This window comes from Gymnoscopelus braueri (genome assembly GCF_963280865.1).
Source record: "Gymnoscopelus braueri genome assembly, chromosome: 23".
Classification (NCBI taxonomy): domain Eukaryota; kingdom Metazoa; phylum Chordata; class Actinopteri; order Myctophiformes; family Myctophidae; genus Gymnoscopelus; species Gymnoscopelus braueri.
Genome location: NC_137625.1, coordinates 14,193,413 through 14,220,758, shown reverse-complemented (window position 1 = coordinate 14,220,758; position 27,346 = coordinate 14,193,413). Strand labels below are relative to the sequence as shown.

Genomic DNA, 27,346 nt, shown 5'->3' with positions numbered 1-27,346 from the left:
CAACACTGGAAGAGAGATAGTGTGAGAGAGAGACATAGAAGAGTGGAACACAGACAGACAGTACAGTCTAGAACTCTGTAGACGTTACAGACACCAAGAGAACACTCTCTCTGCCATACTCTCTCCTGCTGGACATAAGGTATTATTATATTCACTCAACTTTACCATTCCTTCTTTCTCTTTATGACTTTGTCTGTCTGTCTGTCTATATGTCTCTCTCTCTCTCTCTCTCTCTCTCTCTCTCTCTCTCTCTCTTGTTATGTCTCTCTCTCATTCTTTGTTGTTTGAGGCTGCTTTGTTTTTTTGCTGCTAGCATTAGCTCTCTTGCTATCCAGTTATATCTTCGAGGTCTAAGATATAAAAACCTCACCATGTTGAGCCTTTATAAACGCACGAAACCTTTGTTTTTGGTTGTTTAAAGCAACGTGGGGCCGTTTTAAAGACGTGTTGGTGCTCACACACTGCTGTCACACAGAGACACACTTTGTCTGTCTGCTGTCTACTAGCTGCTACTGTTACCTACCACTAGCTAGCAGCGTTGCCAGGTGCTGCGAGAGAAACGAGCAACCAGGTATTATGAAAACGAGCCCAAAAAGAATCGAGCCCTTCAAACATAATACATTGGCTATTTGAAAATAGCCAATCTACAAAAAATCTTGAAGAAAATTTGGAATATTTTTTTGAAACATATTTATATATATATATGTATATATATATATATATATATATATATATATATATATATATATATATATATATATATATATATATATATATATATATATATATATATATATATATATTTGTTAAAGTACTATATTCTGATAGTAATTGTTAGTTAATTGTTACTAATTCGGTCACAGGGGTCTCACCAGCTCTTCAGTAAACAGAATACATTACATTTTCAGGTAAGTGACACAATTTAAGCCAATCAGGAGAGGGCACTGAAAATGCATTTTCTGTTTAATAAAGAGCTGGAGAGACATAGGAGACTCCTTTTACTGAACAAACACTCTATAGCAATTAGTACTATCAGAATATAGAGCTATTTAACACATCTATCCCCACTCCCTGTCATAAAATGATTTTCAGATGGGGTTCTGTGGACAAATGCATAAAAATTCAAATAAAAAATGTTTGAGAACCACTGGTTTAAACAACATTAGGAAACAAAGCCCAAATAAGCAACTACACTTTAGAAAAAAACCGCAACCAACCAATATTTTCAAGCAACTTCACAGAAAAACAAGCCCGAACAAAGTCGCTTATAATAAGCAGACATGGCAACACTGCTCGCTGCGTTGTAAACAACCTTCCACACAACGGATAATGCTTCGTGTATGTTGTACACACACACATATGTCTAACGTTTGTAAATAATGATCATATTCATATTCACAACACTTTACTCTCTACCACAATAGAGATGGAGAGAATTGACACCGGATCACAACAATACACATAAGAAAACAGACAATAGATTTGTTAAAAAACGACAGAAAAACATGTGCATTACTTTAAAAAATGTATGACATTTATTACATATGACATTTATTACATATCTTATATATGTAATAATATATTTGATATTATCCATCCATCCACAATGATAAACTCCTGTAGGGTTTGTGACAGACTGGAATTTAGAGAGCTTTCTTTGTTTAAAACCCCAGATCTGTTTTTCTTCCACTTCTTTCTTGATTCTCCTTTTGTTTTTATTACAAGAAATCATCTCAACTCTTTTACATTCCACTGTTTTATGTTTGTCGATACATTGATTGTCATGAGCAGAAACACTCATTTGTTGTTTATTAAACCATATCTGTCAGCATGAGCAGTGTATGTAGTTCAACAGCAGAAGTCTGGGGCTGGAGCGCCTTTGTCTGTTGCTCACCAGGGTTTTGTTGACACACACACACACACACACACACACACACACACACACACACACAGAGCATAGTGCAACTGTAGCTCATTTTTGTTGCCCGTTTTGAAGTCGTTGGTGCAATTATGTCAATTCTGTTTGCATTTTTTTAGTTCCAACATGTAACTGTCAAGTCTAAAGGTTCAAATTCCCACAGCGGCCAGGCTGTGTTGTTTAGAGAGAAACTTTAATCTGCTTCCATCTGCAATAACCCTTTATCACCGTGGCATCATGTTCCACAGCGGGCACAGGCTGTTATTTTGATCAATTTTTTTTATCAGAACAGGCACGACTCCCATCAAGCTGTGAACTTTTATGACTGTTGCATTCCTTGGACCTTGTCCTGTCACCATTACTAAGCTGATTTTGAAAGATGTGTCTTACATATGTCGTGCAGTTCCCACACACAGCCTCCGGTAGATAAATACGCCTTATTCATAGTTGCCTGACGGGTAATTAAACGTCACGATGTTCGTGACGGCTCATCTCTCTCAGAGCGGCACCTGAACTTGTTCATCCACTGTGGGTTTGCCTTATTGACCTGGCAAATATGTATTGTTTAACCAGACAAATATGTATTCTAAAGATCATGACTGTTGAGCTGTCAGTGGATTGTTAGGTAGGGCTGTCATGATCATGGAACTTTACTTGATGATTTATTGTCACATAGATATTGTGGTATTACGATTTAACGATTTTAATTGTTTTTGGTATTGCATATTGGAACATAATATGATTTGGCTTTTAGGCTTCGTGAACAAAAACAGATATGACAAATATCTTTAATACACAAAGAAATGACGAATGACGAAAGAAATGATGATATTTAATAACTTTATACTTCCCAAAAAAATGTATATCACGGAAATAGACGATCTATAAGCTTACAACGCGTCGCATAGCTTGTAGTTCGTTTTTTTCCGCTACTTTTTTTAAATATCTGAAAATGTATGGCAATTTTTCAACATACAACGATTATGCAAAAATAATTGCCATTATGTAATTATTGTGACAGGCCTTGGTTGACACAGACTCTATTTTAAACCTTGCATAAAAAAGTGGCTTCTGGCTGCTTGCTGCTAATTCTCTGTCAATACTTTAATCGACCTGTTTGAACCTTTCTTTTTCAGTCAAACAGGTTCAGCAGCCCCTTGCTCTGCCAGAAACCATGATGTCACCTCATCAATACTTAATGAGCTGAGAAGCTGATAGCTTGGGTGGTGTTGAAACTTCTTTGTTTTACCCATTCGACAGACACACACACACACACACTTTTCCTTTGTACACCAGGCGAGGGATCCCATAAAATATTTAACCACCAAAGCATATTGCAGTATATACCTTTTTGTGCGACGATTAGCGAGAATAGCCAAGTTCAAAACTTGTCATGATGTGAAGCGTTGAGCTTGTAGATCTGCTATTTGGATTTTATTTTATTTTATTTGGCCTATGATTGTAATAACATTTGTTTTTCAAGGGGTGATGTCATGGTTCTTCTTGTACCGCCCTGACACTTAAGGACCATGACTTGATGGCTGCTTATAAAGTATGAGGTCAGTCTATAGATATTAGCTGGACACGGTTTGTCTTTATAGCGGGGTTATGTATGGTTTCCCATACATAAACTATACATGCGCCCTGTGAAATCCTAAGTGATAACCACATAAGCCCTATATTCTTTGTCGTACGACAAAAAAATAAATTTGTTTCATCTATGATGGCAGTGTATAGTGGTTAAATGAACAACACCGAGCTTCTTACTGTGCAGCCACTGTTCATCAGGATCAGGACATCCTGAAATCCATCGTTAACTGCATTTCTGAATATAGTTTTTTTTTTTTACAAAGTGAGTTCTCTGTGTAAGTAAATAGTATTGTACTCAGGGTTGCCAGATCTGCTTATTATAATTTCCCCGCAAGATTTTATTTGAAAATAGCCGATCTACAAGCTCACAACGCGTCGCATCGCGGCGCGTTGTGAGCTTGTAGATCTGCTATTTTCAAATAGCTGATGTAAATGTTAAAGTGCTCATGTGGCTCATAGTCGCTTCTTTTGGGCTGGTTTTCCTAGACCTGGTTGCTTGTTTCTCTCACAGAATCTGGCAACACCGATTGTACTGGCTGTGCTAGTTCGTATTCGAGATATTTGCTAAAGCTAACTAAACATTTACGTTATTAAGCAGCACTGTTTAAGGTTGACGGCTAATTTAGACTTTCAAGTTGTCCCTAGCCACCTGGACTAATATGTTGACAAAGACTACTAACATCATGTGCTGAACTTTGAGGATTAATTCTCCCGAAAAAGAGATGTGAGGATGAGCAGTTGAGACATATTGTATTGCAGCTTGTGCAATATTATTAGGCGTATGGTCAGTTGTGCAGTATATTTATATGGTTGCGCAATATGGTGCTGTGATTTCTTTACTGGAGTTTATTAGCAGTCATTACATTGTGTGTTCTGTTATTGTGAGGTTTATCAATTATTTGAACTTTTCAATGTACGAAAGGTAGTTGACAAAATTGTCATGTTTTGTGTTGGTAGTACAATGTCTAGTGTTGTTAGTATCTTGTGTAACTAACTGACATTGATAATATATCAACTCAGTTCTTGAATAAGATATATATATATATATATATATATATATATGTATATATATATGTATATGTGTACATGTGTATATAGTGTATATAAATCGACCTAAAAGCCGTTACTTTAATCTGAAACAAGTTATATTTGTGATTGAAATGGGGATCATTAGGGATGATGAAATGGTGATCATTAGGGATGATGAACAATCTATTGTTTCAGCATTGGTATCCCAGTGTCCTGTACGCATGTGCAGTAATCACATTCAGACTTAATCCATGTCAGACAGCAGCACCATATCTTACATCTAATGGCCTGTGCTGTCGAGCTGGCTGGCAGACCTGCTAGTTCCCTTCCGTTTCCACGTGACCGGGTATCCTCATCTGACCTGCATCAGACGGATATCGCCCTCCCACATTGTGGTCTATTTACGGTATTATCAATAACCAGTTACAGTGCTACTTAATACCATTGTGTAATGTGCTACTGTTCTTTTGCTTGTTTTGCATTTTGAATAATGTCTATTCAGCAGCCCCTCTGTGATTCTTCCCTATAGGTTTCTTCCTTCGGTTTTCTGTCAAGCGTTGCCTCGCCCAGTTGACAGGGGTTGCCAGATCTCCTTATTATAATTTCCCTGCCAGATTTTATTTCAAAATAGCCGATCTACAAGCTGTTGTGAGCTTGTAGATCTGCTATTTTCAAATAGCTGCTGTATATGTTAACGTGCTCATGTGGCCCATAGTCGCTGCTTTTGGGCTGGTTTTCCTAGACCTGGTTGCTTGTTTCTCTCACAGAATCTGGCAACACTGCCAGTTGAGGGTCTAAGGAGGACAGGGGTTTTTGTTTGTTGCCTTTTGTTAACTTAAATATGGGCCTGTTAAGGCATTTGAAACTGTAACGGTGATACATATAGTTCAGTTGGGTTAATCACATTGCACAAGATGCAATGGAAGACAAACCGGGCCCCTCAGTCACGTTACACTAACACTCTTTTACAGCCTGAGAGAAAGTAAAACCTAGATAAATATCATAATGATCTTATACACTAATTGGGTTTGATTTAATGCCCTGGTACGCAGTATGCACGCTTGCTCTCTGCATCCACAGCAAATGACCAATCACAATCATTGTCAGTAATATGCTGATTGATTCCTTTATACTAAACGCAAACGGGTGTCGAGAAAGTGTGTGTCACTGCTCAGAGATAATGTTGTCCCAAACTTCCTGATCATTATAATTCTCCTGACTAAAGCCCCTTACACACCGGGGGCGAATTTTTCATGTGAATAATACGTTTTTTTAAAAAAACCTTATAAAGTCAATGCAAGCTTACATGGAGCGAAAAAGCATCTTTTAATTATTCGGAACAAGTCCGAATTTTGCGTATATTCGCATATTCGCCGGTGTGTAATGACCTTTTATGGTGAGCAAAGATTGCAGTTAGGGTAAGTTTTTTTTTTGGTGCTACTTCAAGCTCATTTAACTTTTGCGTTCTTTGTCCTCCTGCATACTTGCATAGTTGTCTTGTTAGTGTTGTTAGTTGTTGTATTCCAGTGGTTTCCAACCTTTTTCCTTGGAGTCCCCCCCCCCCCCCCACACACACACACACACAAACACATGCGTACATACACACATACATACTATATACTTCTCATATGGCAAATCTACAATCTCACAACAACACGTTGCACTGCAACACAGTGTGAGCCTGTAGCACTCGGTGCCACGCTGTAGATGAGCTTGTAGATCTGCTATTTTTGAACAGCCAAAAAAATAATCTAAAATCACAGATGTGTCCCCGGATTGAATGGGTTAACATTCACAACATGAGTCATTCATAATACAGCCTGTAGAATTCATCTAGAGTTTATCTCTCTCTCTCGCTTTGAAGCTCAGGTTTCAGCTGTTCTCCCGTTTCAGTTTCCTCACCAATCCAAAAATGGAAGAACCATATGCTATTTGCTTCATGCAGTACTTGGTAGAAGTAGAACCCACTTAATTTACCTCCATTATCAGCATAATCAATGACATTATTACCTATTGATGTTATTTCAAATCATGGCTACATTATGATATATTTTTATAGATGTGGCCCTGCCCTAGCAATACACACAGTCAAAATGTGTGCACACACACACACTAGGGCTGGTGAATTAATATTCGAATATCGAATATTCCTCGAATATGGGGAAAATATGTATATTCGAATATGAAAATTAATATTCGAATATAAAAAAATATTTTTAAAACACTTTTTTTTTTTAATGTTTATTTGACAGGGACAATACAAAAAACAATGTATCAAGTTATAAAAACAAACAAAATATATGTTTTATTGGATCCGAGCACTCGATACATTGTTTTTTGTATTGTTTCTGTCAATTTTTTTTTTTTAAATATATTTTCTATAATAATAATATTTGAATATCTACCAATATTCGAATATCATTTCTGAGGAAAGTTGACAGCCCTAACACACACACACGCACACGTGCATGGCAAGCTAAGCCTGTTACCAGAGGTACAGTACAGTAATAAGTAAGTCTCTTACATGCTAAACGCTTTCCCCTGGAGCATTAGCAGATGGACTGTGTGTGTGCGCCACGTGTGAACGCCGTACGTAAGTGCGTGCATGTAATTCCAACTGTGTGTGTGTCTGTCTGTTAGCCTGTGATAGCAAGTTGCAGTCCTGCATGTCCTCAATGTACCCCAAGGAGCACAGTGTGTGTGTTGTTTTCCTCTTTTGATAATAAGTCCATCTAATGCTCTCTGTATTACGGTATTTATAATTATTACTGTGTGTGACAGGATTTCCCCTCTCTTAAGTTAATTGAAGGCAATCTGTAACGTCATGGGACGGCGACTTAGATTGTGTGTGTGTGCATACATCTGTTTGAGAATCGCGTTAGTTAAGAGTCCAATTTCTCTAAGAAAGGTGTGCTTGTTTGTGTTGTGATTTTTCTCCTGGTACTGTCAGTCAGGCAGGAGTCTTATGACAGAGAGAGACAATGGCTAACAGTGTTGGACGCACACACACACACACACACCCAGTCACATGGCGATCCCATCTCTCTCTGTCAACAGCATCTGTTCTGACTGGCCCAGTATTACGTACACAACATACGCATACACACCATACCACACATATCATTTTGTTTTATGCTTAAACTATTGTTTTGTGTTATGTGGGGTTTGTAATAATTTTTGTAAAGTGCAATGTTTTAGGTGTTATGACATAAGTATCTCCTCCCTGACACAGTGGGATGGAAACCAAGTTTTTGGCTCTCAGCCCGCAAATATAACACAAGCCTATTCCCTGTTCTCTCTCTCTCTCTCTCACACACACACACACACACACACACACACACACACACACACACACACAGAGAGAGAATGTTCAAAACAGGGGTGAGGGGAACCATATATTCACAATACAGCTTGTCAATTCTTGCAGTTACTGTTTTTCGTTTCTGCATCGCTTATCCTGGTTTGACACTGACATGAGCTCTGTGAAGCCCTCATCTCCCACAATAGAGCTCAACTGCTCATCCATAGCAATCATTTTGCCAATGATCCTATTGTCACGCTTTCTTGCCTGAGTTTATAGTGAAAGTCTGTATTTGATGTTTGCTGTGAAGTAGTCGGGGATGTACTGATGTCACTGCAGATAGCATCACTCAGCATAAGTGTTGGGTGTTTAAATCTTGAATGAATTTGAATAGCTCAGGTGCTGTTGAAGTAAACCAACTCACTATTGCAAAGATACATACTGTATATAGTATGCCCCAGTTTATGGGTGCCATGGCATTGGTCCGACAGTTCTTACTATTCGAAGCACCATTTGTCACTAGCCTTAACCGTAACCATAACCTAAACTCTTTCGGACGATTAGGGTTTCGGAATAACAGGCTGTTGGACCAATAGGCAGGCCACACATCATGTGATGTGAGAGATTTCTTTCAGCATTTAAATGACTAGTGATTTTTTTAATCTCTGCTAGGACATCATGCTGTTGCCAGTTTGTCTGTCTGTCTGTGTGTGTGTGTGTGTGTGTGTGTGTGTGTTTGTTTGTCTTTCTACAGCTAATCTCACGTACTACAAAGATCAGTATCATAGGTCTTGTGCACACTGACAACAATGACAAGGACCTCAAGTACAGAATATTTCCCAAATCTTTAGACCAGTGGTTCTCAACCAGTGGTTCGGGGACCACCAGTGGTCCTTGGGGGTGTACCAGGGGGTCCCCAGCTAAGTGCCGCGCTATGAGCTTGTAGATCTGCTATTTTTGAAAAATCTTGAAAATGTGTGAAAATCTTTGAACATGTATATTTTTTAAAGCGAACATTTTTAACTCCAATCTTTGCTTCTGGGGGTCCCTGGCACAACATTTTCCGATGGGGGTCCGCGGCCAAATGTATATCAATTTAGGGGTCCTTGGCATGAAAAAGGTTGAAAACCACTGCTTTAGACGACTAGCCTATACAGTATGTAATTTTTTGAACTTATAATTGCATAACTATTGTCCTTCCAGGCTATGGCATACTGTAAGTATACAATTTGGCCTATTTGAAATGGAGATATAGGCTAATGCTTGCTGCAGTACATGCCTGTCTCAGAACACCAGTTCAGAACAGCAGTCAGACACACGCAGGCTGCTTTTATGTGCACTGTTGTTCAACGGATTGTAGATTTATCCGGAGTGAGGAAGTACATCACATGATGACTTGTGCGTTTATGAGCTTTTTTTGGGTACTTTTCTCCAAGTGAGGGAACGGAACGGCCAGTGCCTGCCCATGGGGCTGTTTTGGATTCCTGCCAGAGGAAGAAGCTGAGAGGAGACTTAAAAGAAAATGATTACACCACAACAACAAAAAACACAACTTATGTGGAGTCATTTCCACTGTAGCAGCGCCTGTTCTTTTCCAACATAATGGCTATAAGTTGTGATTACGTCACAACACAGACGACGCACACTATGTTGCTAACTCTGTGTCCCCCAAAGAATGTCCACTGACGCACGCACAGACTCGGAGAGAGAGAGAGAGAGACCAGCAGTTGTATGTTATTTCGTCATACGGTATTATTAATAGGTCATGCCCCCTGGTAGACATTTTGAGCACCTTTCTAGTTGTCAATGTTTAGCAATAGCTTATCGAGTGGTTCAGTGCCATTTAAAACGGCATGAATCACCTTGGCACCACAGATTTTTTTGAATACCGCAAAAATAAATAAGATCATTTCTTGGTTGATTTCCATCAGTGTTGTCATGGTAATAAACACATTACTCATCAGCATGATTCCGATTGGTTTTGGTCTCACACTTAAACCATTCCGAGATGCTGAGAAAGTTGAAATGTTAGTGTAGAAACTATTTTCTCTTTCTCGTCAAACACACACACACACACACACACACAGACACACACACACACACACACACACACACACACACACACACACACACACACACTGTTTTTGAAGTAATTTGGTCAGTTCACCAAATGCCAATTAACCTTAATCTGTTGATTATGAAGCCTTATCCTAAACTTAACTTAGCCCTGGCACACCTTGTAGCGCTTCACTGGTGTGTTAATACACACACACACACACACACACACGCATACACACTCAGACTGGCAGAGCTGCATTGGTGTCAGACAGAAGTCACAGAGCTGGTTCTGTGACTCATAACTTCTTTCATTCCTTTGCATCACTCTTTTTTCTTCTCTTAATCCTTTTATTTTTGTTGCATAAGTTCACCTTTCACCCAGTTCTCTCTCTCTCTCTCCAGTTCAACTTCCTCATCGACACATTTTCACTTCCATGTTTGTCTTCCAACCACATTTGCCCTGGCATTACCCCTAGTAAAATTGGATACATTTTTGGCATATTTCTTTTCGTTTAAAATGTCTTTCTCCAAATGTTCTGAAATATCGTAAATAGCCATTTGGCTTACAACTTAGTGTGTGTATATAGGGCTTAATGTGGGACTTGTGTGTTTTGTACAGTAGTAAGTACATTTACTCAAGTACAATTTTGAGGTATTTTTACTTTACTGGAGTATTTCCAAATTTCAGTACTTTTACTTCTACTCCACTACATCTCAGAGGCAAATATTATACTTTTACTCCACTACAATTATTTGAAAACTTTAGTTACTAGTTACTTTGTAGATTTGGATTATTATTATAAAACACACAATACCCACTTCAGCCCTATATACATTCAGACATTTGAAAATAGCCGATCTACAAGCTCACAATGCGTCGCATCGCGACCCATTGTGAGCTTGTAGATCTGCTATTTTCAAAATATTTTTATACATTTCACTCATTTGAAAACTTGTGAAATTGGACATTCTGTATAATGAGTACTTTCTACTTTTGTACTTTTAAGTACATTTGGATACCAATACTTTTGTACTTTTACTCAAGTACATTTTCTATTCCGGACTTGTAACAGAGTTTTTCTACATTGCAGTATTGATACTTTTACTTAAGTAAAACAAATTGGGGGAAAAAAATAGATGGTGAAAGAGCTGTGGTCACTTTGAGGTGACCACAGAGGAGTTGTTGAGTAGGGTGTCATGCTGCTGTAGCTCATTTCTGTCATCCAATGCTTAATGTGATTCTCTCCCTCTCCCTTTCTCTCTTGTTCCCGTCAACCATCTGTTTTCTCACTCTTTCTATGTCTTTTCTCCCTGCCTCCCTCCCTCTCTCTCTTTACAGTTTTGTACCACAGAGGCCTTAGGACCCAGTCCACTCCTAATCCGGTCCAGAGAATCCACCTTCCTGGCTTGGACGCCAGTCCGGCGTTTCTACACGGCTGAAAACGAACTGGTTCGGTTCTGTTCCAATTCTCCAGTCCAGTCTGCTTGAAGTCTGCTACATTTTCTGGGTTTTGTGAAATTTCTTCACATTTTGGATATAAATCAGTCCGCTTTTTTTGGTCTTATCTGGGTTTAGGTGGAGTCTACATTTTGGGTGGATTCCAGTCCAGGTTTTGGTCGCTGTCTGAGCCAGTTTTTCCAAACTGGACGGAGGAGAGCAAATTGGAGCCGAAGGCCCCGCCTTCGTGCTCCGCCACAGAACTACAGATCTCTCAGAAAGAACTGCAAATAGGCCCGACACATGCTCCGAGTCCACGCCTACAGATCCCATGAGCCCCCGGGAACAGGATGACACGGCAGCCTCAGGACCCTCCACCAGTCACCTTAGCACCACCGAGTGCCACACGCGCCACAGGGTGAGACACACACACACACACACACACACACACACGCACACGCGTATTGCTGCCCTCTGCTTAGTTCAATATCACTGCTTGGTATTATCTAGGACAGGGGTTCCCAAAGTTGGGGTCGCGACCCCAGGGACACTGACGATGGGGTAGTGAAATTATTTTGGGTAAAAAAAAAAAAAAAACGTTTTTTATTTTTTTTAAATTCAACAGAATGGATGAAGTACAATCTAAAAATGATTACAAATAGTACATTTTACCAATTTAATACATTACAAATGCACACCGAACGTGCAAGTTTATGTGCATAAATTACCTCCAGGGTTAGGTGGGGTCGCGAGTCAATGGCCGCATTATTTTAGGGTCACGGGCTGAAAAGTTTGGGAACCCGTGATCTAGTGGCTCAGGGGTAGAGCGGCCGCCAGATGGGTACAGCGAGGTTCCCAGTTCGATCCCGGGCTCCCCAGAGTTGGTGCCGAAGTGTCCTTGGCCAAGACACTGAATCCTTCATTCCCTCCAATGAATCGGTCGGCTAAGCTTGCCACCATTGGTGTGGGAAAAGTGAGGACGCTAGCGTCGACTGTTCGCCGCTTCACCTCCCAATGTCTCTCCCCCCCCCCCCCCCTTATGAACGAATGAACCATTGTAAAGCGCTATAAAAATGCAATTTATTATTATTATCTACAGCTACAGGGTAGGGCTGGCCCTAAACGTTCAAAGTTTGTGTGTTCGTTATATTAATGTTCGGATCTCAATTAAAAGGTTTGGATGTTTGCTTATTTATTTATTACATTTATTTTCAGCCATCCGGTTTGGAGAAAATCTGGAAACTGTGTGTGTGTGTGTGTGTGTGTGTGTGTGTGCGTGCGCGCGCATTTGTTGTGGGTTGACTGACACACAGACACACACAGACACTCTCTAAGTATTTGAACACATTTTCCTGGTAAGTTATCTGAACAGCCATCATGAAAGAAATGTCCCTTCAGACCTGCAGTCACCAGCATAATATGTTGCTACAAATAGCAATAGATGATGAGATATCATGTGTGCAACGTTGACATCTTGCCCTGAGGGTGGCACTAGAGAAAAGGTCATGGGGGCCACCCAATGTCCAGGGAGAGTCCAGGGAGCATGAATGCGTTCAGCAAGTTTCATGGCAATCTGCCCTTTAGATTTTTGAAATAACTTGTGCGCAAGTGGAAAGCTTGTCATACTGGTGGCACCAGACCAGGGGTGATGCAACTTTGATGATGGAGAGAGCCACTATATTTCCACACTCACTCCAGAGGGCCACATTGCATATACTGTCGGGCAGACACCTTATCTCGGTATTTAACCCATTAAGACCTGAGGCTGCTTCTAAACATTTTTTAAATCCTAACAGTTTTTCGGAAATTTTTTTTTTTTTAAAAAATCACGATTTTTCAAAAATAGCAGATATACAAGCTCGTAGCGCGGCACTCGGTGCCGCGCTATGAGCTTGTATATCTGCTATTTTTGAATAGCCTAAAGAAATCTAAAGTGACACAGATGCGTTCCAGGTATTAATGGGTTAAACTTTTTTCGTAAATTAATGCCGTACTTCGCCATTATATGTCACGCAAAAGTAGCAGAAGGCAGATCTACAAGTTGCCCATATATGCATTAGAGGAAAGGCCACTGGGTCACCAATGCAATTAGGGTTGATGATGGGGATATCATGAAGTTTCACGACAATTTTCATGGAAATCCAGCCAGTAGTTTTGAGATATATTGCTTGCTAAGCAGATATGGGCAGTTTTCAGCTAGGGTTAGAAGAATGTAGGCTAGATGTGGATCTGCCACATGTTTACATGGATAAACAATTAAAAACCTGAAAATCTGACACTCTGCTCAGTTTGCACATCACATTGGTGTCAAAATATGCCAATATGGCAAAAGATTATGGTTTTGAAGCTGATCATGAAATTGTCATAAATGTTTATTTACGTATAATTATATGCTGTGGTGCTACAGAAGATATAGAATCAAAATAAATGGAGGACTTAATCAAAACCAGAAAACACCATTGTCTGCATCATTGTCTGCTCAATAGAATAGGCCCAATCTAAGACTTATGCTACATTAGTACTGTATACGCGGTAGTAGAAATGGTAGAACTATTTATTTATCCTACATTAATACTACAGTTGTAGTTCATTGTAGTAGTATTTATTCTACATTAGCACTGCAGTGGTAATTCATTGTAGAAGTATTTATCCTACATTAATACTACAGTTGTCGTTCACTGTAGAAGTATCTATCCTACATTAGTACTACAGTGGTAGCTCATTGTACAAGTCCCCCTTCATGTATTCTAACGGATAATCCTGTTCACAATAGGTTTTCCAAAGCCGTGTGACTGTTTGTCAGTTAGAATGAGTGGAGGTGAAGTTAAACAGAGAGAACTGCCAAGTCCACATTCATTGCTATTGTACTGTGGTATTTACTGGTCATAGTGGTGTGTGAGTGTCCCTTGATTGGACTTGCGGGGGTGAAGGGGGTTGCTGAATTTTTTAGGGGTCCCTGTGTTTGGCGCCAATATCATCGCAGATATTCAATCATCAGGATCGGTGTTATTGTCATATCACAGGTTTACACTACAGGTTGGTCTGTCACAATTATTACATAATCGTCTTATCGCAATTATTTTATATAATCGTCATAAACGTCAATCAATTCCATGTTAAAAAAATCATATATTTAAAAAAAAATTCAAAAATAGTGGAAATAGCAGATCTCAAAACGCGTCGCATCACGACACGTTTTGAGCTTATAGATCGGCTATTTCCACTATTAATGTCTATTTTTAAGTGTAAAGTAATTAAATATGTGTTATTTGCCCTGTGCAACGAAAGCTAAAAGCCAAACAGAGATGTAATTTTTATCCATACATTTTCAATGACAGAAACACAATTAAATCGTTAATCGCAATTATTTGAGTGATAATTAATCGTCAACTTAAATTTGTAATCGTGACAGCCCTAAATACAGGTGTAAATAAGTGATTGAAATCATTTTGTAGTATTCCGTGAGAAAGGAGAGGATAGAGTTAGAGTAATAATTCTTGTGGTGTTTCAATATCACTCTGAATGATGGTATGTTGTGACCTCGCCCAAGCCCTACCACCAGGGTTGCCAGATCTGCTTATTATAATTTCCCCGCAAGATATTATTTGAAAATAGCCGATCTACAAGCTCACAACGCGTCGCATCGCGACGCGTTGTGAGCTTGTAGATCTGCTATTTTCAAATAGCTGATGTATATGTTAAAGTGCTCATGTGGCCCATAGTCGCTTATTTTGGGCTGGTTTTCCTAGACCTCGTTGCATGTTTCTCTTACAGAATCTGGCAACACTGCCTACCACCTAACCTCCCCAAAATTAATGTTTCAATGCATATATTATACAGTATGAATTTCAAACTATCACCTTTAAAAATTGGTTACAGTTATTCACTGTGAGTTCACTACAGAGGTAGAGGTGTGTTGTTCAGTCAGTTTTTGCTCTCTGCTGAAACATTTAAAGGCCTTATTGGGTGTCGGGTCAGACACCCCTGCTGACTGGGTTAGGAGGCCCCAACACCAGCTCCGGTATCGGTGTTGCTTTACTGCAGGTGGAGCAATCAGACGCATCTACCTGCGTACACACACACACACACACACACACACACACACACACACACACACACACACACGTATACATACAGGATTGTGTCGTTTCAGTTTTGGGGTGTACTGATCACATTTCACACATGGGTATAATGCTGCAGACTGCCTGTGTGTATGTATGCACTATGAGTATGCACACAGACACACACATCAAAGACTTATACAACAGCACAAGCACACAAACAATTTGGTGTGCTATTATATCAAACAAAGCAAAACTAATCAGTGATCAGGAAGGAATACGATTCCAAAACGGGAAGGAAGGAATCGTATTCCTTCCTGATTTGCTTAGATTGGCTTCCAGAAAGTTTGCAGAGGAGTGGTCCGTTTTGAACAAAATGCCTTTAATCATGAACACGGCGTGCGATTTCCGTGACATTTTGCATGCACATTCCCGCTAGGCCGGGAAGAAGTGGCACTTGAAATGTGTAATATAGGTAATAAACCGATCCTAAATAAGGTCATCTAAAATGATATGATCCATCTGAATAAAAATAAAATAAAAAATAAAGGTAAAACAAACTAGAGAAAGTGCTCCTCGGAGCACAGGTCTCCGCCAGGTAGGTTATTGTGGGCCAGCAATGTTTGGAATTCGGTAATTTTAGAGGTGAGTGGAATCGATGCGTTCATGATTTGAGGCATTCTGTTCATAGTGAACCACTTCTGCAAATTTAAAATGCCAATCTTAGCCAATCAAGAGGATGGGAAATGAAAAATCTGATGTGTACTAATTTGCTTGGACAAAAGTAATATGCTGTAATATCAAAAAAATGTTTTGCAAAAATCTGCCTCCTGGTGGCGCTTTAACGCTTTAACGGGACAATGTGAAAAGGGCGGCATTTCTTCCTCGGCCTAGTGGGAATGTGTGTGCAAATTTTCACGGCAATCGGACCCTGCGTTCATGATTCGAGGCATTTTGTTCAAAACGAGCCACACCTGCAAACTTAAGATGCCAATCAGGGTGTAATATGAAAAGTATTGTCCTTTTTTATGCCCATATATGGATATCCCTGATGTCATCAGTATATGCCCATATATGGGCATGCCCCCTTTTGTGCCCATATATGGGGCTGACTGATTTGTTTGCGCCTGATGCCATTACAACACATTGAGGTTGGACAACACCCTTCATATTTGGGCGTAGCTATATTGGGAACTCCTTATATGGTTATGGCTGAGTCATAGGGACATGAGTGTGACAACGTGGCATTGAACATTGGAACATATGAAGCCTTTTAGGCTTCCTAATAAAAAAATTGCACAGGGCAGTTATGACAAATAACTGAAATAGCTAATCTACAAGCTTACAACGTGTCACGAAGTGACGCGTTGAAAGCTTGTAGATCTGCTATTTCTGCTTTTTTTTCAAATATTTGAAAATGTGTGAAAAATGTTCAACATGGAAACGATTATGATGATTATGCAAGAAAAAAATATTATCTCAAATATTTGCGATTAGACGATTATATAATAATTGTGACAGGCCTAGACGTGGACCGCCGGCCGGTCCTCCCATTAGCCAATTTTAATGTGGGATAAAGGCCACCGGGTATTATGGCAATCACAATGGCATAGAGTCAAAGGCCCTCATTTATCAATCGAACGTAGAAACCAGCTTTAAATTCGAGCCCAGGAAAAATAAACTGAGCACGGTGTTACTTTTTGTCATCAAACAAAGCTGCTAGACTTGTGGCCCAGACATGCCAAACCTTGGATGTTTTCAAGGTAGATTGAAGTGCATAATAGTTGTTCTTCTCATACAGGCGTGAGAATGTGCCCACTGGCACCAAACACTCTCTACGAAGGAGTGAGACGGCTTTAATTGCCTTGAGAAAACAAAACAATAAAAAATAAAGGAGGAAAGTTTGGACGCAGTTTTGACTTGCCAGAAGTTTGGCAATTCTCCAAGTACAAAGAGAGCTCATAATATCCATTTCTATAGCCATATTTTTCACGAACTGGTGTGCACACAGTGCTGATAGTTATTGATCCCTGTATTTTAACACATGAAACGGTTAGAATTGCCACAGTACTTGTTCCGGTAACAGCTCTATTAAAACTAACAATGACAATCCTTTATTTTTACATGTTGGAAGCTTTTTATAATGTTCTGGCATCGACTATCATCATATAGTACTGCCACGATGCAGCCAAGCATTCGGACACTGTCAGATCTCCTTCTTAGTGTATAGCTTGCAGAAGGACCTCATTGACCCTGTCATGCTGAACGATCCAAGGCGACATTAAGGCAGCCAATATTGTACAGGATGTGGACACCTTAGCCAAGATGTTTTTGAAAGAGGCTCATAAATTCTCATTATTATGAACTCCTGACTTTTCGGCCCAGTTCTGTGTTCACATCTTAATATAAAGCAGTCCTCCGCGTTAGAGTATTTGGGAACTAATGTTTTGCAATACGCTGCCTCTACTGAACAAATTGAAATTACACTAAGAATTGCACTGTTGTCTCGAAACAAGGCATCTCTCCTCCCCTTCACACACCCCCAGCAGAGTACAATCGGTTCATCAAAGTTCATAGACAAGCTGGGATCCACTGGGGTGTGGGTGTGTGTGTTCGGAACATGCTGTCTGTTTTTAACGGCCTTGTTTCTTAAACTAAATTCTTAGCGTCCCATGAGAGCCATGAGTGGAAGTGAGGGGTTACTGTGTACAAGGTTCAGCTCCCTCTTCATTGGGCCATCGTAGCATCAGGCTTTTGTCTTATTGGCCAATGGCCTCTGGCCTCTCTCCCCATTGGCTGTTTCCTCGATCCCGCCCCCTCTGTTGCGTCGACATTTAAACCTGGTTGCGAAATTGTCTGCTTCACTCCAAACACAACACAATAACACAAAACAATACACCATAAAAACTGTACAATGCACTTAACACAACACAAAACGACAACACAAGTACAAGACAATAACACAATACTACAGTAAGCTCACAACACGTGTTGTGAGCTATTTCAGCTATTTGTCATGTGACAAACTATGCAGGGCTGATGTCGTTAGTTTTCTGGGAAGCAGCTCTTCTACAGCAGTGTGTAACAAACCAGTTAGTCATGGAGTGTGGAGTATTGGGAAGACATGCTGTATTATGTATACACAGCAGTGGTTCTCACATGATTTTGGGGGGGATCCCCAGTTGATTTGCTTAATGTGCAACATTATTTTCTCACTTAAACAGCAAACAAACCAACATACAGTATAAGTGTATGCTGGGTAACTTCACATTTCTAAAGTCACAATTTAAGGACTTTTAAGACATTTCGAATACCTATAAAACAGGGGTTTTCAACCAGTGGTCCTTGGGGGAGTACCAGGGGGTCCCCAGCAAAATTAGTTAACATAGCGTCAGAATCATTTTAACCACTTAGCTTTGGCTATTCAAAAATAGCAGATATACAAGCTCATAGCGCGGCGCTTGTAGATCTGCTATCTTTGAATATTTATATATTTTTTAAGCGAAAATTAACTGGTATCTTTGCTGCTGGGGGTCCCTGGCACAACATTTTCAGATGGGGTTCCGCGGCCAAATGTATATCAATTTAGGGCTCCTTGGCATGAAAAAGGTTGAAAACCACTGCTATAAAATAAAGGCCATTACTGCGTCAGAAGTAATCAGCAAACTATACTATAACACATTTGTCAAATATTACCTAAGAAATAGGCAGAAAATAGGCGATTACATGCTCACAACACCTCGTAACACTATTTTGGGGGGTCGCGGCCTGAAAAGATTGAGAACCACTGATACACAGTATATATATATATATACACATGTATGTATATTTGTTATATCTTCTGTCCCGTTTGTTTTCTTCTGTCAGAGAGTCTCTGAGGACAAACAGAGAAGAGATGGAGAGAACGAAAGAGAGGGGGAAGAGGAGGAGGAGGAGGAGAAGAGCAACGATGAAGGCGTCATGGAGAGAATGCAGGAGTTTGTACACAAGGTACACACACACACACACACACACACACACACACACACACACACACACACACACACACACACACACACACACACACACACTGTTGAATGACAACATAAAAGTCTCCACTGTACATATTCCAGTTCATATGGATATCGTAACCACAGCGTCACCAAAAGCATCAAATAGTAGCAGATCCACAAGCTCGAAACGCGGCACGACGCGACACGTTTTGAGCTTGTAGATCTGCTACTGTACTTTTGCTGCTTTTAGAATTTATAATCCAGAAAATTCATAGTTTTGGACATTATGAGGTTTCCACCCAACAGAGATGATATGGCTCAAATCTAAAATGCTTTCCCGGTTTTAATGGGCAAAATGCCTCATTAAGTATCTCTCCTGTGCCCCAGTTTGCATTTATTCTAACGTTTTCTCTTTCCTCCTCCTCAACCCACCACCACCCAGATGTGGGAGGGCCGGTGGCGTGTCCTCCCCTTTGACCTGCTCCCCGATTGGCTGAAAGACAACGACTACCTGCTCCACGGTCACAGGCCTCCCATGCCGTCGTTCAGAGCCTGTTTCAAAAGCATCTTCAGAATTCACACAGAGACTGGAAACATATGGACACACTTACTGGGTAACACACACACACACACACACACACACACACACACACACACACACACACACACACACACACATCTGTCTCTTTATCTCTGTCCTCCTCCCTATCAATCTGTCAGTGTGCATATTTGCATAATAGAAATATTGATTTAGTGTCATTTGTTCTGCTTCATTCCCATCTAGTGGTGGGAGAGAAGTATTGCAGCCAACTCACTTTCACCACTCAATCTCTTTTTTTCTTATTTTTTTTTACCAAATGGTTTCCCAGATTGTAACCACTTGAACCCTTTTTCATTGACACCCCCAGGGTAGGGGCCTATCCATGACCAATTTATAATGTGTTTTGTTTACCAACATAGAGACTGGACGCACAGGTGATTGTTTCATGCAATCAATTCCCCACATATTGTTTCAGGGTTTCGCTGGTTTCAGTTCATTCAACCTCCTCTTGTGTGTTGGCTAGTGAGGCGCGTCCTAGCGAGACATGACAGAATGGGTTTCATTTGGTGCCGGCCTGCGCACGCCTACTGGTTCTTATCAGTGTGACGTCGTCTGTTAAGGGGTTTATAATGATGACATGTTTAGAAAATGGAGTGCCTTTCCAATGTTAACTCCTTGACTAAAAGCTTAATATCTCCATTTCTTTTTAACGTGGTGGAAGTGAGCCGTTTTCGATCGGCGATCACTCTGCAATGGAGGATCGCGTTGGAAATATTATTGTTCCAGGCGTTAGTCGGGACCCTCCGCCGTCTCGCACGCACGCTTTGCTTACATGCACTTCCGCGTCGGGGCTTCCACAGCACGAAACGTATCGACGTAAGTGGATGGAAGAATAGCAGGCACCGAACGTATAATATTTTAATAAACCTCTGGCACCCAATGTGTTAACAATGGCGTCCGCGGAGCCGACAAAACCACGGAAAGTTAGTAACATTTTGACTTGTTCTTTCATCATAGAAACAAGTGGGCTTATAACCAAAACGATCCATGTTCTTTGGGAGAAATGGTGTTAGTGTTCCGTGGAGAAATGTTGTTAGTGGGAATGAAAACATAGGCGCACCATCGGAGGCTGAGGGCAGAGACCAAAACACCGGTTTCCAGTCATCATCGTCTATTTAATCACTCCCCCCAGAGTCAAATGCAAAAGTGAAAAACGCTGGGGCCGACATCTTTTCTTTTTTATTTGACGATGGGTTCCCAGATTGGGGTTCAAGTGGTTAACCCATTAAGACCTGAGAAGATTCTTAAAAAAAAAAAAAATCCTAACAGTTTTTTGAAAAAAATATAAAAAATATTTTTTCCCTCGATTTTTCAAAAATATCAGATCTACAAGCTCGTAGCGCGGCACTCGGTGCCGCGCTATGAGCTTGTAGATCTGCTATTTTTGAATAGCCAAAGACATCTAAAGTGACACAGATGCGTTCCAGGTATCAATGGATTAATAACAACTCTCTCTCTGATGTCTGTTTTATGTGATATAAATGTGAGAATGTGAGATGATCTCTGTGTGTGTGTGTGTGTGTGTGTGTGTGTGTGTTTCCAGGTTGTGTGTTGTTCCTGTGTCTGGGGCTCATGTACTTGTTGAGACCCAACATGTCGTTCGTGGCCCCGCTGCAGGAGAAGGTCGTGATCGGAGCGTTCTTCCTGGGAGCCGTTCTCTGTCTGTCCTTCTCCTGGCTCTTCCACACCGTCTACTGTCACTCTGAGAAAGTGTCCAGAGTCTTCTCAAAGTAAGACACACACACACACACACACCCCCCCCACACACACACACACACACTATACCCTGACCCTATCTATGATTGAATTAAATTGGTATCCTGACCTTAACCCTTTAAGACCTGAGGCGATTCTTTAAAAAAATCTAAATCCTAACAGTTTTTGGAAAAAAATCAAAACTTTTTTTTTTCACGATTTTTCAAAAATAGCAGATCTACAAGTTCATAGCGCGGCACTCGGTGCCGCGCTATGAGCTTGTATATCTGCTATTTTTGAATAGCCAAAGACATCTAAAGTGACACAGATGCGTTCCAGGTATTAATGGGTTAAAATGTATTTTCTGTTTACTAACGAGCTAGAGAGACAAAATGGGATTGGTATTGATATATGCATCAAGACCGGGAATGCATCTCTGTCATTTTAATTTAGATAATGTTTAACTCAAATCTTTGCTTCTGGGGATTCTACAAATGTCTTCTTAAACAGTTTTTTTAAAAGACTTCTGTTGCTACTGTATAATCAGTGGTTCTCAAACTGTTTCATGTCAAGGACCACCAAAATGATATGTATTTGGCTGCAGACCCCCCCCCCATCTCAAAATATGTTGTTCCAGGGACCCCCAGAAGCAAAGATTTGAGTTACAAATGTTCGCTTTAAAACTTAACATATTCAAAGATTTGCCCAAATGTTCAAGATTTTTCAAAAATAGCAGATCTGCAAGCTCATAGCGCGGCACTCGGTGCCGCGCTATGAGCTTGTAGATCTGCTATTTTTGAAAAGCCAAAGAAATCTTATAATGACACAGATGCGTTCCCGGATTGAATGGGTTAAGATAGTCAAAGGGACAGTGCCCTCAATACCCTCATACCTGACTAACTACTTCTCCAAAGTGAGTGACACCCACAGCCACAACACTAGAGGGAGCGACAACGATCTGGTAACCACCCAAATAAACAAAAATAAAATAACACATTGTCATCAACAAATACAAAACACTATGTACAAACAAACATGGGAAAATTATCATTCTACTATACTCTGCCACCAAAATGTGGAATGCCCTGACCCCATCCATTAAAAAATGTGAATCACTGGTTTCCTTCAAAACTAGCCTGAAATAGGGCTGTCACGATTACAAATTTAAGTTGATTAATTAATTAATTGTCACACAAATAATTGCGACTAAAATTTTATTGTGTTTTTGCATTGAACATTGGAACATATGAATACAAATTTAATTTCTGTTTGGCCTTTTTTTAGGCTTCATAATCACAAATTGCACAGGGCAAATATATGACAAATTTAAATATACAAATAAATTACTGACATATTCAATACATTTGTATTCTTAAAAAAATATATATATGCGGAAATACACAGCTTGTAAGCTGCTATTTTTGGAAAATGTTTGAAAATGTATGAGCATTTTTCAACATGGAAACGATTATGACGATTATTCAGAAATAATTGCAACTCTCTCAAATAATTGCGATTAGGCGATTATGTAATAATTGTGACAGGCCTAGCCTGAAAAACTAATCAGAAGACCACAAGGGAAGTTAAATGCAATTTCCCATAGAAATGATGTGTCATTCACTACTGACGTCCCCCCCCCCCCCTTTTTCCCCTCTTTCTCCCTTGTACACAGTGTTTTGTATTTGTTGATGACAATGTGTTATTTTTTATGCTATGTCGATGAATTTAATACATAGGACCGCAATGGAAACAAGTCCCCAGGACTTTTTTTGCATTATCCTTTTAGCTTTAATGTCTGACTGTACCTCGTGCTGTTTACATTTCTGACTAATAAAGTATTCAATCAATCAATCAATCAAAAACAAACACACTATAGCAATGACTTCTATCAGAATAGAGAGATACATAACACTTGCTTTAAGCCAAAAAAGCAAGAGGTGTAAGTTAAATATAACTTACACCTCTTTATAATCCTTTGTTGTGCAGCAGTAATTCTCAACCTTTTTCGTGTGTGTGTGTGTGTGTGTGCAGGTTGGACTACAGCGGCATAGCGATTCTCATCATGGGCTCGTTTGTGCCGTGGCTCTACTACTCGTTCTACTGCTCTCCTCAGCAGTGTGTCACCTACCTCATGGTGGTGTGTGTTCTGGGACTGACTGCCATCGTCGTCTCGCAGTGCGACTTCTTCGCCACCCCGCAGTACAGAGGAGTCAGAGCAGGTACGCAAATCAGTGGTGGAAGAAGTACTCGCATATTTTTACTTGAGTAAAAGTGTCAATGCCGCAATGTAGAAGTAAGTGAAAGTCTGGTGTTCAGAATTGACTTCAGTAAAAGTACAAACGTATTGGCATCAAAATATACTTAACCCATTAAGACCTGAGGCCGATTAAAAATATGTTTTCTAAATCCTAACGCTTTAAACAAATATATATATATTCAAAGATTTGCACAAATGTTCACGATTTTTCAAAAATAGCAGATATACAAGCTCATAGCGCGGCACTCGGTGCCGCGCTATGAGCTTGTATATCTGCTATTTTTGAATAGCCTAAAGAAATCTAAAAATGACACAGATGCGTTCCCGGTCTTAATGGGTTAAAGTACTTAAAGTATAAGTACTCATTATTCAGACTGTCCCATTTCAAGTCTACAAGCTCTACAAGCTCACAACGCGCGTTGTGAGCTTGTAGATCAGCTATTTTTCAAATAGCCAAAGGTAGCATTCCTAAACATACAGTGCAACTTAATGTATTTGAGTTAAAAGTGCTTTTAGAGGTGCACTCTATAAAGGCCCCTCAACATGCAATTACAATTTGTGCGTTCAGGATGTACGGCATTTGTTTTGTAAGAAATAAGCCCCTCCCACTACTTTTCAAAGCCATTTCCAAGCAAACGGTACGCTCATCGTCGCATGACTCTCGACATCCTTTTCTACCAAATGTGGTGAATATAAAATCTCCGACCTCCTGGCCTGGCGGAGATAATAATATTAGTTGGTATAAAATATATCGATGTATTTTAGTCCAGCAGGTTACCTAAAGTGTTTGAGTAAATGTGATTAACCCATTAAGACCGGGGACGCATCTGCGTCTCATTTTAAGATTTTTTTGGGCTATTCAAAAATAGCAGATCAACAAGCTCATAGCGCGGCACCGAGTGCCGCGCTACGAGCTTGTAGATCTACTATTTTTGAAAAATCGTGAAAAAATATTTTCCAGATTTTTTTCAAAAAACTGAGATTTAGATTTTTTTTTAGAATCGCCTCAGGTCTTAATGGGTTAACAGCCGCTTCTTTCTCTGTGTCTCTGTCCGTCCGTCCGTCTGTCTGTAGGTGTATTCGTTGGTCTGGGTCTCAGTGGCGTCGTTCCAACCCTCCATTTCATCATCAGTGAGGGTTTAATCAAAGCCACTGCGGTTGGCCAGATCGGTTGGTTGTTGCTAATGGCCACACTCTACATCACGGGGGCGTGTGTTTACGCTGCGAGAATCCCTGAGAGGTTTTTCCCTGGAAAGTGCGATATCTGGGTAGGTAACACACACACACAATCAACCTTTTGGGAATAATTACCATGTTTACATAACGTCACATAAAATAAGTCTTATTTTCACCTCACAATGTTGAAAGGTATGCTTTTCTCTCTCCAGTTCCATTCTCACCAGCTGTTCCACATTCTGGTCGTTGCCGGAGCGTTCGTCCATTTCCACGGGGTATCGAACCTGCAGGAGTTCCGTTACACGGCCGGAGGGGGCTGCACTGACGACGGCACGCTCTAACGCACAGACGGTGGACAGGAAATGGACAGACACACACATAAACAAACACACAGTAAACGAACGGACACACTGACGACACAAAATACAGAAGTTGAAATATCAGGTTGATAATGTTTCTTTGCTTTGAGGTTCAATTAAAAACCTTTCCTGCTTTAATGAAAAAAACAAATTGAAGAACATAGGAGCGGTGGGTGGGGGGGGGGGCTTTTAAAGCAAAAAAAGAAAAGAAAAACATGTTTTTTTATGTAAATAAGATTTGTAATCTTTGGGTCTTATAGATTTATAATAAATAAATAAAAATTTAAACCAAAAAATACCAAAATAATGAAGATGATGAGTAAATAAAGATAGATCCTGAAGAGAGAGTGTGGAAATGCAGTATGTTCATATCTAAACCAGTTTTTAAGAGGTGGGACAGACCGACAGACGGAGAGAATTAAGCCTGGTTTATACTTTGCCATGCGGCCCGTGTCACATAGCCGAATGTACAAGCTCACAACACGTCAGCCATTACGCGTTATGAGCTCTTAGATGGGCTATTTTCGGCGCGCGATAAGCTCAACGCGACAAAGTATATAAATCCTGCTTGAGACAGACAGATGGACAGAAAGTGAGAGAATTTCATAACGATGTAATCCAGTAAAGTGACTCTTCCTTTGCAATGCATCTCAGCATTTACATTTTTTTTGGGGGGGGGGTGTGGGGCTTTGCGCCCCTAACACAACGTCCACTCATAAGTAAACGACACTGAATACAACACACAACCATTTCCACAACGACCACAGGACAGCAGCTGGTGTTCGTCTCCCAAGACCTACGTTTGGGTCTTAACTCCCATGCTGTGACAAGAGTTCAGTCTCTCTCTGATTTAACATGGAACAACAATACTCTCTACGAAAACATCCTTGTTATTATTTTAAATTTAGCGTTTCATTTAGTGTTCTGGGTTGTAATTTTATCGTTTTGATGCTGTTCTTCTGACGTCATGGGGTTCACGAGCTTTAATTTCGATTTAGTTTATTTCTTTTCATCTCTGTCTCTCGTTCAACCTGTCTCTTGCTTTCACCTCTTTGTTCTTCATCTGGTTTTTCCAGTAACGGGCGGTCCACACCAAGCACTATAACTATAAATGATATTGTTTAATGAAATGAATTGTTCTAACTCAGGTGGATGGTTGAGCGCACACCGCAACCATAACAGTGTGGATGCTCACATAATTATCGTTATTTGTAGTTCTACACACCAAGCACTATAACTATATCGTTCACTGTCGCCATTATAATTAGCTGTGGTGTGGACTCTGCCATCTACTTGAGCAGTGTAGATTTTGCTATGTTTTTTTTTCCGGGGGGGGGGGGTGCATATGGGGGCCCCATATGAGCTCTTGAAACGGGCCCCCAGATCATTAAGGCCGCCCTTGTACTTGAGGTAGAACGAAAACAATACGTTCGTAGTTGTAGTTTTTGGTTGTGGACGCCCCTTTCCTCTCCAGGCACTGCGGACTCTCTTACGACTATTAAACGCTTCAGAGGGAGTGTTTGGTTTACCCTACAGGCACGCCTTTGCGGGTGGAGCTGTAAGCTCACTGGAAGAGTTGTGATCAAAATAACGCACCCATTTTGTAAACCTGTATTTGGTGTTCAATAGAGGCTGATGGATGTATTCCCAACTTGAAACCCTTTTTTTCCACCTGTGCTTTTTCTTTCTTTCTTTCTTCTGGTTTTTCTTTAGTTTGGATTAATTTATTTCTCGGGGAGTGATACAGTTTGTTGTTGAAGCACATGCCCCATTCTGAGCAGAGTGTTTTGATTGCAAAAGACCTTTATATACATATGTGTATATATGTATACCTGCTGTATTGTTCTAATAAACAAAAAAGGTTTTTTGAA

At 40.2% G+C, this 27,346-nt stretch overlaps 1 protein-coding gene across 2 annotated transcripts; it reads left to right on the top strand.

The window, feature by feature from the left end:
• On the top strand, positions 1-27,346 carry adipor2 (adiponectin receptor 2). 2 transcript variants are annotated; one of them, XM_080421532.1, is made up of 9 exons: positions 1-139; positions 11,236-11,346; positions 11,473-11,752; positions 19,263-19,385; positions 19,830-20,001; positions 21,532-21,718; positions 23,715-23,902; positions 25,015-25,208; positions 25,329-27,346. In XM_080421532.1, the coding sequence occupies exons 3-9, from the start codon at positions 11,666-11,668 to the stop codon at positions 25,455-25,457; spliced, it is 1,080 nt and encodes a 359-aa protein (XP_080277658.1). In that variant the 5' UTR covers positions 1-139; positions 11,236-11,346; positions 11,473-11,665; the 3' UTR covers positions 25,458-27,346. The 2 variants fall into 2 exon arrangements, with proteins under 2 accessions (XP_080277658.1, XP_080277659.1); XM_080421533.1 differs by having other exon boundaries at positions 11,236-11,752.